At 43.6% G+C, this 19,843-nt stretch overlaps 1 protein-coding gene across 1 annotated transcript; it reads left to right on the top strand.

Moving 5' to 3' along the window:
- Positions 1-5,791: 5,791 nt before the first annotated feature.
- nppal (natriuretic peptide A-like) lies at positions 5,792-6,851 on the top strand (the record flags this gene model as incomplete). The annotated part of the gene is made up of 2 exons (XM_080496324.1): positions 5,792-5,869; positions 6,588-6,851. 2 exons carry the CDS (start codon positions 5,792-5,794, stop codon positions 6,849-6,851), a joined length of 342 nt encoding a protein of 113 aa, XP_080352450.1.
- Between the last annotated feature and the right edge of the window lie 12,992 nt (positions 6,852-19,843).

The raw sequence follows: 19,843 nt of genomic DNA, 5'->3' as shown, positions 1-19,843 counted from the left end.
TTTCGTTATTGGTATAGGCTTGTAGCCTACTGTGCTCTCATTAGTTGAAATAGTTAAAGTGGGTGTCAATCTGATGTGGTCACTATCTGTAATGCTGTAATTTCCTCTGTATCCCGCTGTTGCTAATGTATTTGTGTTGTGCGGAGGGCATGCCAAGAAAAGCTCCGGTTTGATTGTTTTGCATTGGTAATTATGTAGGAACTCTAGCTATGAGCAAGAGTAACTCCAGCTGTCACATCAATTTCAGATTTTTCTGATCGGCCAGTTTTTCAGATTGATCAACGCAATTGAACATTTATGTGCAAGCAAACTCCTGGTGTAAGTGAGAACATTCCAAGGTAAAATGAGATGATTCACTATGTTCCAACTAAAAACTGATGACGTTTCATTGATATCTGATTTTCAGAAAAACTTTTATATTACCCAGGGGCAACTTAAGATGTCATAAATGAGGTATTCCTGGTAAAACATTTCACCGGTAGGGCCAATAATGGAACATTTTTCAACAGTGTTTTGTCAACAATGTCACTGCAGCTGGGGCGCATATGATCATGGATCACTGAGTAACAGATTAATGCTTATTATGCTAATTAGTTAATCTAATTAGTTCAGATCATTCTTATTTTGAGTTAGTGTTCATATGATGGTACTATATTCTCAATATCCTGAAAATTTCACTGGAAGAGCTCGAGAAATAAAAGAAGCTATGGTACATTTCCTATCATTTGATCTGCGATAACAGTTTTCAAAGAAAAACAATGGAAAATAATCACCATGTAAAGCCATGGTAAAAGTGCCATAACTTTTGTTTCTCAACCGATTTTAAAAATCTGCATGTCATTGTGTTGCTTTTTCCATGCTGCAACATGTTGTACTGATCCAAAACCTTTTCAAAGAGCTTACAATTTTTTGTCACATACCTATGCCATGTCGTATAATGACATAGTTGCTCTTCGTGGTGCTGAAACTAGTAAGCCCTGTTGTCATGTGCATGTTGTAAAATTATGTTATGATGAGCTTTATTATTTGGGTTTAAAGGGCCCGGTCATGTGCCCCACCCCCGGCCCGGCTCTGATTTGTTCCATTAGTGCTTACTACATCAAGAATCAGATGACTTTTAAAGTCTTTCCCTTATTTGCTGTGTATTCTCTTTGGTAATCAGCAATGTCCTTTAAAGGAGTCATATCACACAACGTTTCAACACTTCCACATGGTTTCTCTTTTTCCAAAAACATTGTATTGAAAGTTTTTTTGCCCCAAATCCAGCTTGTCCTTGATTTTCAGCGAGTTGAATGTCCGATCATTCCAGCCACATTCAGAATCTGCTGGGTTTCAGGGAGCTGGACTGGCTCGCCCCACATGCCCATCTTGGGAAGAGGAGGAAGTCCTTCCTCTTCTCATGTCATGTGGTATTGTGTATATTCTATCGCTATGTTACGGAGAAATGCCCTTCAACCAAATCAATATGAACTAGAATCTGACCCGCAAGAAGCTCCTGAAGAAGTTGTGACTCTGCTGCTGCAGCAGGATGTTTCAGAATGGTTAGTAAAACATATTGTGTGTTTGAATATGTTAATTAGCTGCACTGACTATTTTCTTTATGAAGAAATGTGCTGTTTTCACAGCAAATAAATTACTATTTAGACCAGCCTGAGTGACTCTGCACTTATCTAACTGTGCATGCCACACTGAGATTGGATAGTTTAATTATCATCTACCCATGATCATAATTAGTAGCAGACAGGAGAATATCCTGAACCATCATTGAATCTTAGAAATAAATAAAAAGATCAGCTCACAATTATCAAGCCTATACACAGACATCAGACTCTACATAGTCTACATTTGATATGCAGTCTCTATCAGCACAACTTTGCAGATATGATCACTTTACGCGTTATGCACAATAAACGACAACAAAAAAGAACTGGCCTCAGCTTTACCAAACTAACCAGCCTGATGCTTCGATAAGTAATATGAAGGCATATAAATCAGAATATTTTACTTATTATCCCCACATTTGCAGTAGAGTCATGGATAGTTGTACCGATCCATGCGTTATTAATAGTTTTGCAGCATATCCAGCATTGTTCTTGTTATGTAATGAAAACACTCCTCCGTGAAGTGCTGGGAGCAAGATATAAAACTTTGGGAAGTCTTGTTGGTAGATTCCCATTAAAATTTTTTATTAATCCACTCCTCTACTCATTGATACAATGAATAAAGGAGCATCTGGCGTGCTTTGGTAGCATCCTGTTTGTTTACCTTTAGTGGTAGCGAGCGGAAAAAAACAATTGCATGCACGCGGAGCAGGCTACTTGTGGGTGGGTCAAGGGAGGATCTCCCTGGATTGGGATTGGCTAAAAACCCTTTGCTTTCCGATTCGCTCTTTGGAGCACACACTTTAGAAAAAATTAAACAAGCCAGAGAAAGCAACGACAGGCTTTCTTCACTTCTGGAGTGACATTTCCAGGTATGTGGACGATTATTACTGTAGGAAAACCATTAGAAAGTGAATTTTGGATGATATGTCTCCTTAAAACTTTTGCCACTGTTGAAGCCTTTTGATCATTGGTTGGAAAGGTTTGTGCATAACGCGTAAAGAGATCAGCAATGATTAGGACATTTTCTGTATTGCTTGAATCCGGTTCAATGGACAGATGTGACAAGGGTCCAACTGTCTTTGGTAAAGTCTTTCTTTTTATGCATTGCACTCAAGATTTGCAGTATCCTTCAATTTCTGACTTCATCCAAGGCCAGTTAAATCCATCTTTAATCAAGCCATGAGTTTTATTGAGGCCAAGATGATCTGATTCATCATGCAGCGATTTCCTGACTTTGATTTGGTACTTCTCTGGCAAAACCAGCTGAGATTTTCCTGGTGGAATGGTGGCATTGTCATCATTAATCAGTTTAAAACAGCTACTGAGATGCTTCTGAATAATTAAAAAAAAGCTAAATTCTGGTATGTAGATGAAAAGTGTCATTACAAACATTTATTTTTCTCTGGACAATGTAGAACCTGAAGCTTATCTTATCAGCTTATTGCTGTAAATAAATGTACAGTATTCATCTTTTTATTGATTATTGGAGCAGAATTTCTTTTTGGTATAGAAAAGTTAATAAAATATGGACTGCTGACTTGAGCCCTGAAACTGTTTTAAATGAAGACTCTCCAGCTGAGAATCTCGATACCATCCACCTCCACTGAGGACACAGCGTCACAGGGCTAATCATCATTTACTCCCACTAACATACACGTGCGCGCACACACACAGTCTTGCAGGTGTGCAATCAGCCTCTAGCGTATTTATGAGGAGAAGTGTGGAAGCTTCCATCAGGTCAAACAGCTCAGGCTGAGAGACAAAGGAGAACATCTCTGAGTAATTCATCAGATTTACAATATTGTCACAGAGGGGCCTTCTGAAGAGGAAATACTCAACATAAGCACAATAACGGAGGGGAAACTCTCATCCAATCACCAACCAACAACAGAGTTTGCTAGAAAATTCAACATCAGGGAAAATATAGTAGTACAAAAATTATTGTAGTCATTGCTTATTTGACGTTTTGTATCATACGTGCGTTAAAACCTTGCACATTAAAATGAAGACAGAACTAAGAATCTGTTTGAAAAGGTTGGGTTGATGATGACTTTAAGCACGTCAGGAGCTAATCACAGATCTGACATGTTTCAATGTGATGAATGAAAAAAACAAACAAAAAAAAACATTAATTCACGCCATTCCTTGGAAAATATGTAGGTGATGAGCAACTTTTTTTCTGAAGCTGTCAAATTCATCTACAAAGGAAGAAAGAAATGTTTGTAGAAAGCAGGATCTCTCTTTCTCTTACTCTCACACACACACGGAGACCCGGTAAGAGGAGACAACCTGTTCTGAGTGGACACATTTAACTGTTAAACACACCGTGATGAGGGGACACCTACAGAATGCGGACAATGGACAATGGACAGCTTTTCCTGGCTTTCAAGCTGGGGACACTAAAATGGCCAAAATACTTGGGCTGTACCAGATTATTGAAATATTCAAGCCGTGGGTGATATATGATTGCATCTATAATACAGGCTCACTTCTATGCGCGTTCCATAACATAACGATTCTGATAATTCCCTCAGAGGGTCTGAGTGGAGCTCAGCGCACAAGGTGGATGACGATTCTGACATCACATGTACTTAAGTTTCACTTTCTCTAAACAGCACAGAAAATAAGGCCGGTGGGCCAAAACCGACCAAGTGGCTTCAGTCTGGTCCCACCAAGCAAGGAGGTTGTACAAGGATTTATACAACAAGGATTTTGAACATTTCATTGTATTTTGGACCACAATGTTTCATTAAAATTGACTATGTTGAAATTGTAACGATTTTAAGTACGAACTGTTTGATCTTACAAAAATATGGACGATAGGGCAAAGGAGAGCCCGCATGTCCCAATGGGACATTTGCGGCCGGATACATGCTGGATTCATGGGGTTCCTGGGGTCCCTGTGTTTGGCCATTCTTTCCATGGAGGATGTGGAGGACCTCTACATATTGGGATTCATGATAGCAGGTATGCTGCTGATTGGGGCTGGCGGCTTTCTGATCTATTGCAAAGTTGAGAAGACGCGGGCAGCTACATTGGGAAGGCTGCCTAACGTCACTGACTCAGACTCATGTGATAAACGAACTCAACGTGATTCTTGAACGTTTACGCGAAATTGGAACCATCTTGGAGAATATTAGAACTCGGTTGGGAAGCTAAAATCTTGCCAATATTGGAGCAGCATGGAAACCAGAGACACTCAAGGTCTTAAGATAAAGCTGAATCGCCTGAACGAAAACAAATCTAATCTATATTTCGGATTCCTAGACACCCAGTCGTTGAGGCTGGTGTTTTGTCTTCAATTCTCCTGGATGTGAGCGTGGAACGAAGGCTCTGCCTCCCCCCCCCCGCCCTTCCCCAATAAACCCATCACACCTGGCCTACTGGAAGCTTGCTCTGTTCAGAACTCAAGACCTTCTCACAACAACAGAACTGGACTAACTGCTGAGACAAGCAAACAGTACCTTTCACCGACTTCACTGCGCCCCCCCCACCAACTCCAAGCAGAGGCTGTGGGGGGAGATGTGGCTGCACGCCGGTTGGGCTAAACACCTCCTCGCGGCGGGCTGCAAAACTACCCTTCACATGCCCTACGTGCCTTGTCTTGAGAATATACTGTAATCTGTCTGTGCTAATGCGTCAATGTGCCTGAGCTGGATTTTTTTCCTAATTACAGACTGTACTCCTCAGAGCACAGTCTGTAATTAGTCTGTAATTCACAACAGTCTAAACCCAGCTCACATTCCCTTATAGTGGGAATCTTGTATTGATTCAGTTATGTGTAAGGACACTTTCCAACGTCAGAGGTTTTACTGTGTGTGTGTATAAATATATGTATATATGCTTCTAATAATCTCAATCTGAACTGTTACAGTTAATGCACAGTTTAGTGATGTTGAGCCCACATGAACATGTCTTCATGCAACCCAATGTTGGAGTCTCTTTGGAGCTACGTGGAGGCTCCTCCTCCTCCTCCTCCTCCTCCTCCTCCTCCTCCTCCTCCTCCTCCTCCTCCTCCTCCTCCAGCTTCAGTCTCAGCTCATTAATTATCTTCAGCCTACTGATGGAATCATGCTGGTTATAAAGTCTGCAGCTGATCTGCAAAGCCAGAGCAGAAGGACCAGAGCAAGGGGGCACATCCAGTCTGATCCTCACCGAGCTGAACCAAGCTGAATCAGAGCTCCAGGATGAACCTCTCCTTCTCTTGCTGCGCTCTGCTGCTGCTGCTGAATCCTGCGGGAGGAAAATCACTGTCTGCCCTGCAGGTAGGTTCACCTCAGCAGCTCACCCAGAAAAACACTTTTAGCTGGATAATAGTGGGATTTCAGTGCGGACACTGTGTTTTTATTGTTACAAGTTAAGTAAATGAGTGAAAATGCCTGACAAACATCAAATCTGCCTCTTCTGCAGGGTCATAAAGGATAAATAGCCTCACCCAAAATAAAATGCTGTATATGCATTAGATATAACTAGAAAATAACTGCAATAAATCATTAATTTGTCTAATTTGCAGAATGAGCAGATAATATTTTAGGACTATAATAATTCATAAAATAAATGAAATCAGAAAGAAACTAAAAAAATCTCCAGTCAAATAAGTTGGTGAAAGTGACAATCACATTGTCAATATTTAAGGTGAATTGGGACTTCAGTTATAACAAAAATTAATCTTCAACTTTTATATTATTCTTATTCATAGTCTTAATTATCATTGGTTATTATACATTTAAATTGCTATAACCTATTTTTTAAATTAAGAAGTTGCAATTTTACATTGTAGTTTGCGCTTAATGTTTACATATATGTTAAAAAAAAAAAGGTTGAAGTGAATAAGAAAGCTAATTTGTAGTGTAAAAATCATATTGTATTAATAAAAATACATATAATCTGGTCTACATCACTGTGCAAATATGTGATGTTTTCTGCGAATCTCAGTTGTTTTCTTTTCACTGTAAATGAAGACGTTTCATTTTCTTCGTCCAGAGTCTGAAACATCTCCTCAAGAATGAGCTGGACTTGGGGCCACAGTCCAGCTTGGAGGAGAGGAAGACTGACAGCTTGGTGTTTGGAGGTCCAGAGAAGACCTCCAGGTCTGCCGAGCTCAGTAACTCTGCATTGGAGCGCATCTTCAAAGACCTCCTGAGAACCAACAAGCGCTCCTGGAGCCGCTACAAGAAGGGGGGCTTGAGGAGCTGCTTCGGGGTCCGGTTGGACAGGATTGGCTCCTTCAGTGGACTGGGCTGCTGAAGGTAGGCAGTCAGTTCAAATGCTAAAGCTTACCCGACCGGCACATCCACATTTATCGGTCCAAATGGTTATAAATTCTCATTCAGTCATATTGTGGGGAGATATTAACAAGAAAGGTTATTCAAAATGCTGGCTCTGGGAATATATTTGGTGTCACTGTTTTGGTGGAAGCTGTTGTTTGTTTCGCCCACATCAGAATTAAAATGCATGTTATCTTTAAGGAACTTAGTCACTGAATCAATTTGAAATAAACCTGATAATGAAATATTTGTCATGGAGAATAAAAGCTGGATGCTTTGTCTTTATATTTACAATTAAGCTCAACAGTGATTGAGTAGGAGAGCAGAGGGAGCTAAACATCACAACGCAAACTATTTACAAGGATGGAGTTCTCGAGTCTTCGTGCCTCAGGAAAAAGATATTGCCTGTGTCGCTCTGTTGTGCACTTTGGTGGAATGAGTCTGTTATGGTGCTCCTGCTGCCGACTCTGACATAATGGAGGAGGTGAGAATCATTGCTGAGGATGATAAATGATAACCCAATAGCCTAATCTCATCTAATCTGATCTAAATAAATCTGGATCAGCAAAAAGAGCACATATAATCCACAAGTGATCAAAAACCCTGACATTTAGACTAGTTTGGGCTTAATTAAATGACTGAAAAACTTTACAATAATGAACTCATGTGTGTGTGTGTGTGTGTGTGTGTGTGTGTGTGTGTGTGTGTGTGTGTGTGTGTGTGTGTGTGTGTGTGTGTGTGTGTGTGCATACATGCATACATTTATTTAAAGCAGCTGATTAATTGCTGTGCAGCAGCTGGAGAAAAAAAAATTATAAAAATGTGTTTGTTTTGTCCACAGGTTTGATTGAGCTCCGCCTCTACATCAGAACATCTGCACCAGCTCACTCCCTGTTTCAGTCAGAAGATTTCTTAAGTGCTTCACGGCTCCTCCACACACTTGTAAATTACATTTTTATTTGTAAGATGTCAAATAATAAACGATTGAAAATGTATCTTTCTGCTTTTTTTTCCTGCATGGTAAAGGAGAGCTGAAGTGTATTTTTTTCTATAATAGCAGAGTTTGAATTCAAAAGGGGATTCATCTTATTTGATAATCATAACGCCAATTTAGATTGTTGTAAAACTTCAAAAGTATCTGCTGCAGCAGTTGTTTGTACATACTTTGAGAAAATACATGTTTCTGTTGAAACGTTGAAGTTATTCAAATATAAAAACAATGCAAAGACATGTTTTAACTCACATGACTACGAATTAATCAATTAATCAGGCGGTCGCTTTTCTGCTACCTCTCTGTCGGGGTACCACCCGGGTCCATGGGACGGGTCTGAGTTTGAAGAGCCGTCTGCTGATTGGTCAGTGATTGACGTCACTCTTGAGGCTTCCGCCTTTGAAGACCAACGGCGACACGTTCAAGTTGTGAGAAGAAGCGAGCAGCTGCTCGCCTTTTCTGCACACTATTTATTTCTCCAAACATGGCACGGGACAATTCATCGTGGACCGGCGTGGAGGTCCAGCTCTTCCTCTCCATTATAGGAGAGGAGGGGGTTCAGCAGGAGCTTGACGGTGCTGTGCGCAATGAAAAGATATTTTGAGTGGTTGTGGAATGAATGGTGGCTTCGTCCCAGAAAAACACTGCGAGCCATGGCTTCGTACGCACGCCAGTGCAATGCCGCTCTAAACTCAAGAAACTTCGGAGCGAAACCGGGTGAAAGACCTGAAGAGTAGGAGTGGATCCCAGCGGAAGCACTGGCGATGGCATGAAGCCATGGATGCAATTTATGGCCACCGACCAGCGAGTCAGGGACGGGAAGGCGGCTTGGACACGACAACGGCACTGCTAGAGTCTCTGTTGGAGGAGAATGGTGAGTTTAATGCTCCGAGATGTGCGTACAACCTCTGCTCATTGTAGTAAATAAAACCTATGTGACTATGCACTCATCCATGACTTTCCTCAGAGCTTTTCTTTTAACAATTGCATTGAAAACACTGCCTAATGGTGCTTGATTTGGTTAGCTTCAGCCACTAGCACAGTCTTAATGCGAGCCTGTCGTGTTTTTAGCATGTGGTTTATGCTATATTTCAGGAAGTGGGAGTTGGGGAGACATGGCTTCCACCTCCTCCGGCACCCGTGACGCCCTAGCCGCACCACATTTCCCGCTCTCCCCGGCGCCGTCAGCTCCATCACCACCACCACCAATAGCGCCGCCACCACCACCACCAATGGCGCCATCACAGGCTGGGCCGTCCAACACGCTGCAGCCTCCAGGATCAGGTAAGAAATAACCGTGAAAATTAATCCAACTTTATTGTCATTCTATAGCTAAGTAAAAACGTTAGTGTTATTAGGATTGGCCTGTTTAGTGGCAACCCCGTTGAACGCACTAAACAAAGGCAAAACAAAAACATGTAGAAGAGGATATAAACTAAATACACAACTGGTATGTAGCATCTGCTCACATGAAATGAACTCGAACTGCTGCTGTGAATGCAGCTATGTTATGTTTTAATGTTATCAGAAGTTGTGTCGGCATATGTTTTGGATGTAATGCATCATATGGTGCAAGTGCTTTGTTCTTTAACAGCTCCTGTCTGCTTTCTGTTTAGCCAGGAGGAGGAGAGATGAACCCAGCAGTTCTTTAGTTGCATGCCTGCGGGGCATGCCTCTGAAACCCCTTTGGCTGAAAGGGCCCTGGAGATGCAAGGCTATGGTGCAAGAGTCTATAGCCATGAGGGAATACCTCACTGCTCAAAGGGACAATTTGGGGGACAGGTTCATAAATGGGATTTCCATGCTTGTCCGGGCCCTCAGGACACAGTGTGACCAGTCCAGCGAGCCCACTGACTGAAGCAGCCTTGTTGTACATTTTGTAAATAGTTGTCTTTATGTAAATATGATTGTTGTGGTTTTGTTTCATAAATACACTTTTGATTTTCCATATGTGTCTGTGTTCATTTAATCAATATCAGCACAGGACTATCAATTTTCCATATCATGCCATTAATACAGTTTTTGCACTGTGACAACAGTGAAACTGACATGTCATTTATCTGAATATAACTTAAGTAAAGGTTGCAAGTGTATTAATTTAAAAAATATGGCACTTTGGTCTATAAGCAATTGTTTTTCCCCCAATATGTCAAATACATTTATTAGCCACACTATAAATACCAAGTCAGAATGTGCAGAATCAAATGAACCCCCTTATAATTGTTCCTGAGCATGGTGTTAGCCAGTGTCAATGTAAATATTGCAATTTTCTTTCTGGTAGCTGTAATCTGAAATTTGATAAGCTGTCTTCAGAAAGGATAAACACTTTAGATAAGGAGGGATAACAAGGAGACAACTGTGGTTTGAACATATATTTACAAGATACAACCATGTACATTACAGGAGGCCTTTATGGATTTAAATAGTTCATTACAGCCTTTCTGACATCCCTGCCATCCTCATCTGCACTGGGAGCCAGTGTCTCTGCAGGTTGGTCTTCTGGGGGTGATGGTCTGTCCCACTGGTCGCTGTACTCCTCTCCATGAGACTCACACAGGTTATGCAGAGCACAACATGCCACCACCATTGACTTGACCAGGCTGATGTCACTGTGGTTCCTCTTCAGAAGGCAGCGCCAACGACCCTTCAGCCTGCACAAAGGTGTTTTCCACCACCACCCGAGCTTGTGAGATCTTGCAGTTGTACACCTGTTGTTCTGCAGTCAGATGGGCACTGTCAGGGAAGGGCTTCAGCAGCCATTTCTCCAGAGGATAGGCAGAATGTAATAGCCATAATTCACCCCGCCTAAAAAAAGGCGGGGTGATGATGCATGCTGGGAAAAGGCAGCCACGGTCAACCAGCCCCCACAGTGTGGACAGTCTCAAGACCCAAGCATCATGCATGCTTCCCGGCATGCCTACATACACATTCCATCCACAACTCCTTGGAGGATAATGGAATGCCAGCCTTTGCGATTAAAGCAGTCGCAGTGGAAGTGTTGTGGTGGCAGAATGAGAATGTGTGATCCATTGTGGTGGGGTTCTCATTCAGTCCAAATAATTCTAATATTAATAACCACCACGCTCCATATGGCAAGTCGACATTGCATTTATTTTCTTCAAAGTTAGTGCCGGTGCTCAGTATTTACAGTGGCCAAAACAAAAATAGATATTTACAGTGCAAAAACAAAACCCAAACAAAACCTGATCTCAGCCCTTCCCTCAGCTGATGGCTTTCATGAGTTTCCTGTGACCCGTTGCTCCCCCTAGCACCTGCAGGGACAGACTCCTTCAGTATTGTTTCCCACCCTGTTTTTAAAGGGTAAACCCCTCCCCCGGGCATGGGATGACTTCTCCTCGCCAATCAAATTCATGAAAATACATATTCAACTCCTTTTTTAAACGGATCCTCAATTTTTCTTCTAGAGTAAACAAAAACATTTTCCACTGCAAAACGGCAAATAATTCCATTCAAAAAGAAAAATAAACAATTATTCAAAAGTACCTCGTGATCACATGACCATACTGGGTGAGCTACATAGTCATGGAGTTAGCTCCGCCCCGTCTTGGCTCTCCACTGCTATGAGGCGTCATGTCACGGTAAGCGTTTCTGTATGTATGTATGGATGTGTGTATGTATGGATGGGTGAATGTGTGAATGTTTGTGCAGGTAAATCATAGCAGTCAGGTGTGCACCCCTATGCTAACAGTTGGAGAAAGGGGGCGATGAGCTAATTGAATGACCTGATGTGAAGTACGGAGGGGAGTGAGGAAGTGAGTGTGACGTGTATGTTTGGGAGTTGCCTGCGCGCCGCAGGGTGTGTGTGACAGTGTGCCGTTGCCCTGTTACTGACGGCGTTGCTCCGTCACATCCATCAATGGCACCAACACACTGCGGAAGCCCCCACCGGTTCTGAAAATAGACTGCCAGGTGTTGCAGCCTCTCCTGGTCATGAAAGTTAATGTGTGCAGCAACCAACAATTCACACGCTGCATCACAAAATCCCTTCACACAACGACACACAGTGGTTTTGCTGATACCAAAGAGATGGCCAATGCTCCGGTATTCATCATTAGTTGCAAGCTTCCACAAAGCAATGGCAACTCATTTCTGCAGGGGGAGACACAGGCCGTAGTTTGTGTCATGGCGCTCCATCACTGGACGAACTGTGTCACACAGATACTTGAATGTTTCTGCAGACACCCTGAAGTTGTGGACCCACTGTGTGCTGGTGAACGCAGGGATAATCACGTCCCACCACTCCTGGCTTCGGTTCACACTCCACACTGCAGGTCCTCGGCGGCGACTCCGGAGCAACAACAAACATGAGCTGAAAAACATAAAAAACACATAATAACACAAAATATTACAAGACAAACATTTGAGTACACAAGTACTCCAATTTGCTTTCTACAATTATAAAAAAACAACAAAAACAGGGTCAAATGAAATGGAGGACAACATATTAAATGGATGAAAAACATGTGAAAATGGCGCTGATGAACGGACATGACTACAATTTACCAAAGAAAAACGGAACAGCCAAAATGGTTGTAACAACCTAAATGTTTAGATTGTCAGGTAAAGACTTTAAAAAGAGGAGCCAAAGTGCTACAATCAGGTAATAAACTAGTCACATGTCATGAAGATACCACTTTTGTGAATTGTAATGGAAACTTTATAAACTAAGTACGTTTACCACAAGGTCATATTACACTTCATAAGCTGTGTCTGGCTCACCATTAAAGGTTAAACATGTTTTGTGGCTCCAGGTACATTGTTGGAAAGTCACAGAAAATGCTTTGTTTGACATTGCAGAACCCCCGTGAAGGTGCTTACCCTGTTGCGTCTCCTTTTTCTGCTCTTGTCCACCACGTCTGAAGGGAATGCTATCGACCACAACATTGCTATTCTTCTCCTGTGAGCACGCAGCATTGCTTCCTCGAGCATTACTTGTTCCTGCAGGCAAAACAGGAACCACGCAACCACAAGTAGGACGACCACAAAATTGTGCTCCGAGCTTCTCCAGGAACAATCCATTTCCATGCTTCCTTCTTGCGTAATGACATCAGCTCCCTGCATCGTTACGTAGCGCTCAACATCCCGCCTACATTTTAACCCTCCCCTCTGCAGTGGAAACGCAACCCAAATTTTGGTCGGGGTCAGCTTAGCAGGACTGTTCTGTATCGCTCCGTTCTGTCCCCACACTTTTGTGCGGTGGAAACACAGCATTATGAACTAGCTGGAACCAGCAGATGGCAGTAGTACAACCTCACAGATGCTGTTGAACTTGGGTCATGGAGTCATGAGGAACAAAAAATAAGCTGCTGATAAGAAAGAGGGGAAAACAGTAAGCCAGGATGATGAGAACAGTGGGAAAGATAGAACCAACGGATGGCAGTAATGCAACTTTATGGATGCAAACTGCCATAAACCCCAAAAACGAAAAAGCTTGGAATTAAAATTCAAGATATTTATTTGTCATGTATACAGACCTAACCAGAGGGATGCCAGGGCTTCCCTTTTTGTGTATTAAATATAACAGCATTTGGTAAGTATGGACAAATATGAACAGAGGCAGGAGTAGTAGGAAAATATGTTAATAATAATGAATTGGTTTAATATTTTCGAGACACTCAAAGACGCTTTACATTGCATTATTCATTGATTCCATGCTAGTGAACTACATCTGTAGCCACAGCTGCCCTGGGGCAGACTGACAGAAGCGAGGCTGCCATTTTGCACCATCGGGCCCTCCGACCACCACTAACACACAGGCAATTCAAGGTTTGGCGTCTGGCCCAAGGACACTTCAGCATGTGGGCAGACAGAGATGGGATTGAACCAGCAACCTCCCGATTGGGAGGCGACCACTCTATCAACCAAGCCATACCATATCTCTAACAATATTAAAAATACAACTTTATTAAAAAAAAACATGTTTTTAAAAGCTTGACACAAAAAGAATACAAGTGTGAACACCAATTAAACGACTGCACAATGTGAAGTCTATAAAACAGAAATACTAACAAATTTAAACCTAAGGTTAGTAAATCAACCAAAAACAAACCAAATGTTAGAAAAAGTTAACCAAACAAAACCAAACTAATAAGCTAAACCTCACCTTATTCAGAGAAAGTGCATGGTGCTACATTTAGGGGAACACTATAATAATGATGCACCAATCTGAGAGCACATCACAGAACACGTCTGTTGAACACGGCAGAGCGGTTTGAGCACGAATTGAGAACTTATTTGAGCATACAGTGGCCAACTGTAAAAACACAGCCCCCTGAACATCCACAGTTAATACTGAACAAATGAGACAACATGTTCCTTTCACAGCTTTCACACGGATCCCATAGGAGCTTAGGGCAGTAGTAAAGAGATGTGTTATATGTCAAAATGCAGATGTGATATCCGGCTCAAAAAGGGGCGGGGCGAGGGGGGAGAAGGTCATAGAAACGTGTTTATGGACTTTTATGGTCATTTTATGAGGATTTTATTATTTTATGATTACTTTGAAGAAATGAGCAGGTGCGCCGGTAACTTCTAGGGATAGTTTTAAATGTTTAATACCTGTATTAGGGGATGTTTTGAACACTTTAATGTTTGATTCTCTGTATACATGGTCTTAAACAGTTTGATGTTTGAGTCCACCTTTCAACAGTTACTTTGAAGAATTTAGCAGGTGTGTTACAACTTCCTAAATAAGTGTAGGAGTGCTCTGATGAGAATTTCAAATAGGTTTTTTTACGGTTTAAAGCTTACTTTGAAGAATTTTTATTTTACTCTTAAATACAACTTCTTAAGTGAACATACACAGGGTTTTAATGTAAGGTTTAGTTTGAATGTTTAATTCAGGGGTAGGAGAGGGTTTGTAATTGTTTGATTCTCTGAATACAGGGTTTAATGTTAGATTTAATTCTAACATCAAGCAACAACAACAACAGCAACAACAACAACAATGATGACCGTTTACAGCCTTTAGATTAAATAAAATAAAGTACTTCACTCTCACACATAAGCTCAGTTAAACCTTGTAACTGTTGAAGATAACATGGCTGAGAAATGTTTTAATGTTTAATTCACTGTATGCAGGGCCTTAAACAGGTGTCTATGCCGACCATTGAACGGTTACTTTGAAGAAATGAGCAGAGGTCCGTTTCACAAAGCAGGTTTATCGACAACGCCAGTTCAATTAACCCCGAGTTGAGGGAAATGCGGGATTTTCCGTTTCACAATGGGAGGTAACTCCAACCAGAGGAAGAGGGGTAACTCCAGCCGGTTGAAACCGGCTGACGTTACCCCTCTCTGTGAACAGAAAGGGGTAACGTCAGCTCTCGGTCAGTTACCGGGGCAACAGACGCTCTAGAACTAACCTGGTCGGGAGCAGGTTTTTGTCAGTGAACCCGGAGTTTTTCCCGCAGGCAGAAGGACGGCAGCAGGGAGGTGCGCTGCACCATGAGGAGGAGTGCTGAGGGCGCACGAGGAGCGCAGCAGGGAGAGCTGCACAGCGAGGAGGCTGGCCGAGGACGCTTGTAGAGGGAAGCCGTGGAGTGCCTTCACACATGTTACTCATACAAGAGGCAATCTTCTGGCACTGGACCCGCCTCCCTGCAGGGCTCAAGAGCTGGGAGCAATCAATTAGTTGATTACCTGCAGGAGTCAGTGAGGGCGGATCCGGTGCTGGAGCGAGGTGTGGATCCTCACATATGGTACAACTTCCTAAATTAGTTTATAGGGGTCTGATGAGTATTTCAGAGTTTTTATTGAATTAAGGTCACTTTGAAGAACTTAAATTTAACTCTTAAATACAGCTTCCTGAGTGAACATACATGGGTTTTAACGTAAGGTTTTGTTTAAATGTTTAATTCAGAGGTAGTAGAGGACTTTTAATTATTTAGTTCTGTAAATACAGGAGTTTAAACAGTTTAATGTTAGTTCTCTGTATATTCGAACTGTTGTATTTTTGTTTTGTTTTGAGGGGAGAGGGGGGGCGGCTGGAGGGAGGAGGGGAGAGAGAGAGAGAGAGAGCGAGCGAGAGTGAGAGAGAGTGAGATCTCTATCTCACTCTCTCTCAGAGAGCTGTGGTTGGGGCTGAGCGGACATTGAGAATATTTAAAAGATCGAGAAGTTGTTGTTTTGTTTTGTTTTTTACCGGAGAATACGCGTTGAGACAGATAATGGATGACTCAGCATTACTCAGAAGACAGGATCAACGCAACCCTCTCTCATAGGTGAGACACCTGTAACATTTTTTTACGGGTTTTCGAATCCTCTGACTGCTCCGAAAAGAGGGTACAGATGACGCCACTGTGGAGTTCTTTCCATGACGAGTGGTCTCTGACGTCCTTCGGAATGGAAGGCCGGTTTGGATACATGTTTAAATATGAGACCAAAGAGCTCTGTATGTACCAGCTGAACTCTGGCGGAGAGTTGGAGCTGTTAACCTCCATGGTCACACTGACATCTGTTGACTGGACAGTGCTCGGAAGGTTCCTTCCAGACCAGTGTTTTTCAACCTTTTTTGAGCCAAGGCACATTTTTTTCTTTGGAAAAATCTCGAGGCACACCACCACCCGAAAATGTAAAAAGTTTAAACTCTGTAGCCTATATTAACAATATAAAGTAATTCTCATCAATGCTTTATCAACAGGAATCAAATAAATACAGAAAAAAGTATTTCCCAATTTCTTTTTTTACATTTTTACTCACGGTGTGAAACCTGGACCTGTTTGGATGAACACAGAGCTGATATCCTGATTTGCGTTCTTCCTTTTCAAAAACTTCTCCATCACTGTCACTGACACAGTACTTTGATACAAGATGGTGGCAGCCGCAGGTGGTGGTGATTAACGAGACTGACGTCTGTTAAGTTTCGATTTCAGCGGCAAAGTTCTGTGCTGCCATCTATTGGCGAAGAGTATTTATACATGATTACTCTGCACACACTGCTCTCACAGCCATTGTTGGCTGTGAAAAAAAATAAATGTGAAATTGGATAATTTCCCACGGCACACCTGACTATATCTCGCGGAACACCAGTGTGCCACGGCACAGTGGTTGAAAAACACTGTTCCAGACCATCAGAGACGGATCCAGGTGGAGGAGACTGGAGGAGCCAGAAAGGCAAGGTTTTGCGCTGTCTGGCAGTCCAAGACAGGCACCGCAGCTTCAGGTCGGTGGTTTTTACACGCCAGCCTACGTGGGGGTGAGGAGAAAGAGTCTGGGGAAATGTTCACTCTGGAGATTTTCCACACAGAGTGCGGAGTGTTCCGGCAGGTCCTGATGTTACCGTGGACAGCTTGGGCGGAGATGATGGACGAAAATGGTGCGAGAATTACGGCTCTATTCAGAACATGCCACCTGAAAAGATTTGACAGATGTAAAAACCACTCTGGAGTTCTAAACCAAGGAAGTCCTCTACGCACGCTCGCTCCACCTCTCCCACCCCCTCGTCATCTGTCCACCCCTCCCTCTATTCCTTCAGGAGTTCTAAACCATGCCCTAAACCTCCGCACACATGCGCTGCGTCCCAGTACCCCTCCACCCACCAGTCATCTGCCTGTCCGTCCTTCACCTTATTTGGGAGACGTATTGACAGCCGTCAACATCCCGACACACTTCATTCAACCATGCAGAACTTTAAGCCGAAATCTACGCAGGTGTGTTTTGAAACCCCAGATTCATCATGTTTTGAAATGTCACAGCCGTTCCTGAGCACGTCGGACACTGCTGACGCCAGCCCGAAAATATCCATGCTGCCACAGCCGGATTCACCCTCCCTCTTAGTCAAAGTCAAAGTCGGCTTTATTGTCAAGTGTGCTAATATGCATGACATACAGCACAGATGAAATTTCAGTCCTCTCAGACCTACAGTGCAAAAGGCATGTAACAATATATTAAAAAAATAACAATTTAAAGATTTAAAAATATATACATCATATAATCCTATAAACAGTAAAGTGACATGTACACAATGTCTCTTTTGAGGGAGAGAGTGTTCATTTGTGAGTGGGGGGTGGGAGAGTGGGGGGTGGGCATGATGTCAGATGCCGGAAGGGAGGCGGGGGTGTAAGGGCTGTGGCAGGGGGCAGAGGCAGAGGGTGGAGGGGGGGCAGAGCAGGGAGGGAGTTGAGTCTCCTGACTGCCTGGTGGCAGAAACTGTCTTTGAGCTGCTGGTTTTGGCTCGGAGACTCTGAAGTCTCCTCCCCGACGGCAGCAGGCTGAAGAGGCTGTGGGAGGGGTCACCTGCAATCCTGATGGCTCTGCGGGTGAGGCGGGTGTTGTATATGTCCCGCGGGGGGGGGGGGGACACCAATGATCCTCTCGGCTGCTCTCACGATGCGCTGCAGAGTCTTGCGGCAGGACACGGTGATGCAGCTGGAGAGGATGCTCTCGATGGTGCCTCTGTAGAAAGTGTGCATGATGGGGGTCGGGGCTCTTGCTCTCCTTAGCTTGCGGAGGAAGTCCAGGCGCTGGTGTGCTTTCTTGGCCAGTGATGCTGTGTTGTTGCTCCAGGACAGGTCTTCAGAGATGTGCACTCCCAGGAACTTGGTGCCGCTTACCTGCTCCACTGCGGCACCGTCGATGGTCAGTGGAGCATGCTGGGAGTGTCGTCGTCTGAAGTCCACAACAATCTCCTTCGTCTTCTTCACATTCAGGCGGAGATTGTTGTCCTTGCGCCATGGCCAGGTGGCTCACCTCATCCTTGTAGGTTGTCTCCTCATCGTTGTTGACGAGACCCATCACCGTTGTGTCGTCCGCAAACTTGATGAAGAGGTTGGAGCTGGATGATGGTGAGCAGTCGTGGGTCAGCAGAGTGAAGAGGAGGGGGCTCAGCACGCACCCCTGGGGGGCCCCTGTGTTAAGCGTGATGATGCTGGAGGTGTTGCTGCCAACTCGAACTGCCTGTGGTCTCCCCGTCAGGAAGTCCAGCAGCCAGTTACACAGGGAGGTTTTGAGCCCCAGCTGACTCAGTTTGTGGGTGAGCTGCTGAGGGATGATGGTGTTGAATGCTGAGCTGAAGTCAATGAACAGCATTCTGACATAGGAGTCTCTGGTCTCCAGGTGGGTGAGGGCTGAGTGGAGGGCAGTGGAGATGGCATCATCGGTCGAGCGGTTGGACCGATATGCAAACTGGAAAGGGTCCAGGGTGGGGGAGGGCAGACTTGATATGTTGCATGACTAGCCGCTCGAAGCACTTCATGGTGATGGGGGTCTTGCACCCGACTCAATCACCCTTCCTCCTGAAACCACCTAAATCCAGGCAAATCGTTGATGAAACAGACAGCTAGATTTCCATCGCTCTAATCCGGACTGTCAAGCAGGGTCTTCTCTACCTGCTGAGAGAGGCGTTAAGGGCCCATCTGGCAGATATCTGCTATGGCTGTCGGGTGGACCAACATCCTTGCCTGTTTCCCCTGAACAATTATTTTTCAATCACAATTTCTGCGGGGTTACGAAAAAACTGTTCACCCCACGCCTGATCCCCTTAGTCGGGGGCTGGCTGAAGTCCCGGAACATTGAAACATCAGACGCTGCAATCCAGACCATCGCTGAGGCACTGCTCTATGAGTTGTGCCCTGTCAGACATATCAATGGCAGAATTCAGAGCGTGCTTGATTCTGATGAGACGGTCACATATGAAGAACTTCAAAGATGGAGCTGTGCCTGGCAGGGGCAACAGACCCATCTCACACCATCAGGGCTGATGTGATTTAAATAAAAACAAACAAACAAAAAAAACATAAATAAAAATAAATAATAAAACATTTTTTAAAAAGGGTTTTTTTATACAGCCGTCCTGTTTAGACCGTGTATGTATAAACCAGGGGTGTCAAACACGCGGCCCCGGGGCCAGAACCGGCCCGCCAGAGGATCTAATCCGGCCCGCCATGTGATTTATTTTTTTTTAAGTATCAATATGAAAACTGACAGAGGCGGATTAAAAACAAACTGAACCCTTGATCAGAATT

The sequence above is a fragment of the Blennius ocellaris genome (genome assembly GCF_963422515.1).
Source record: "Blennius ocellaris genome assembly, chromosome: 5".
In the NCBI taxonomy this organism is placed as follows: Eukaryota; Metazoa; Chordata; class Actinopteri; order Blenniiformes; family Blenniidae; genus Blennius; species Blennius ocellaris.
This window is presented reverse-complemented; position numbering and strand designations above follow the sequence as displayed.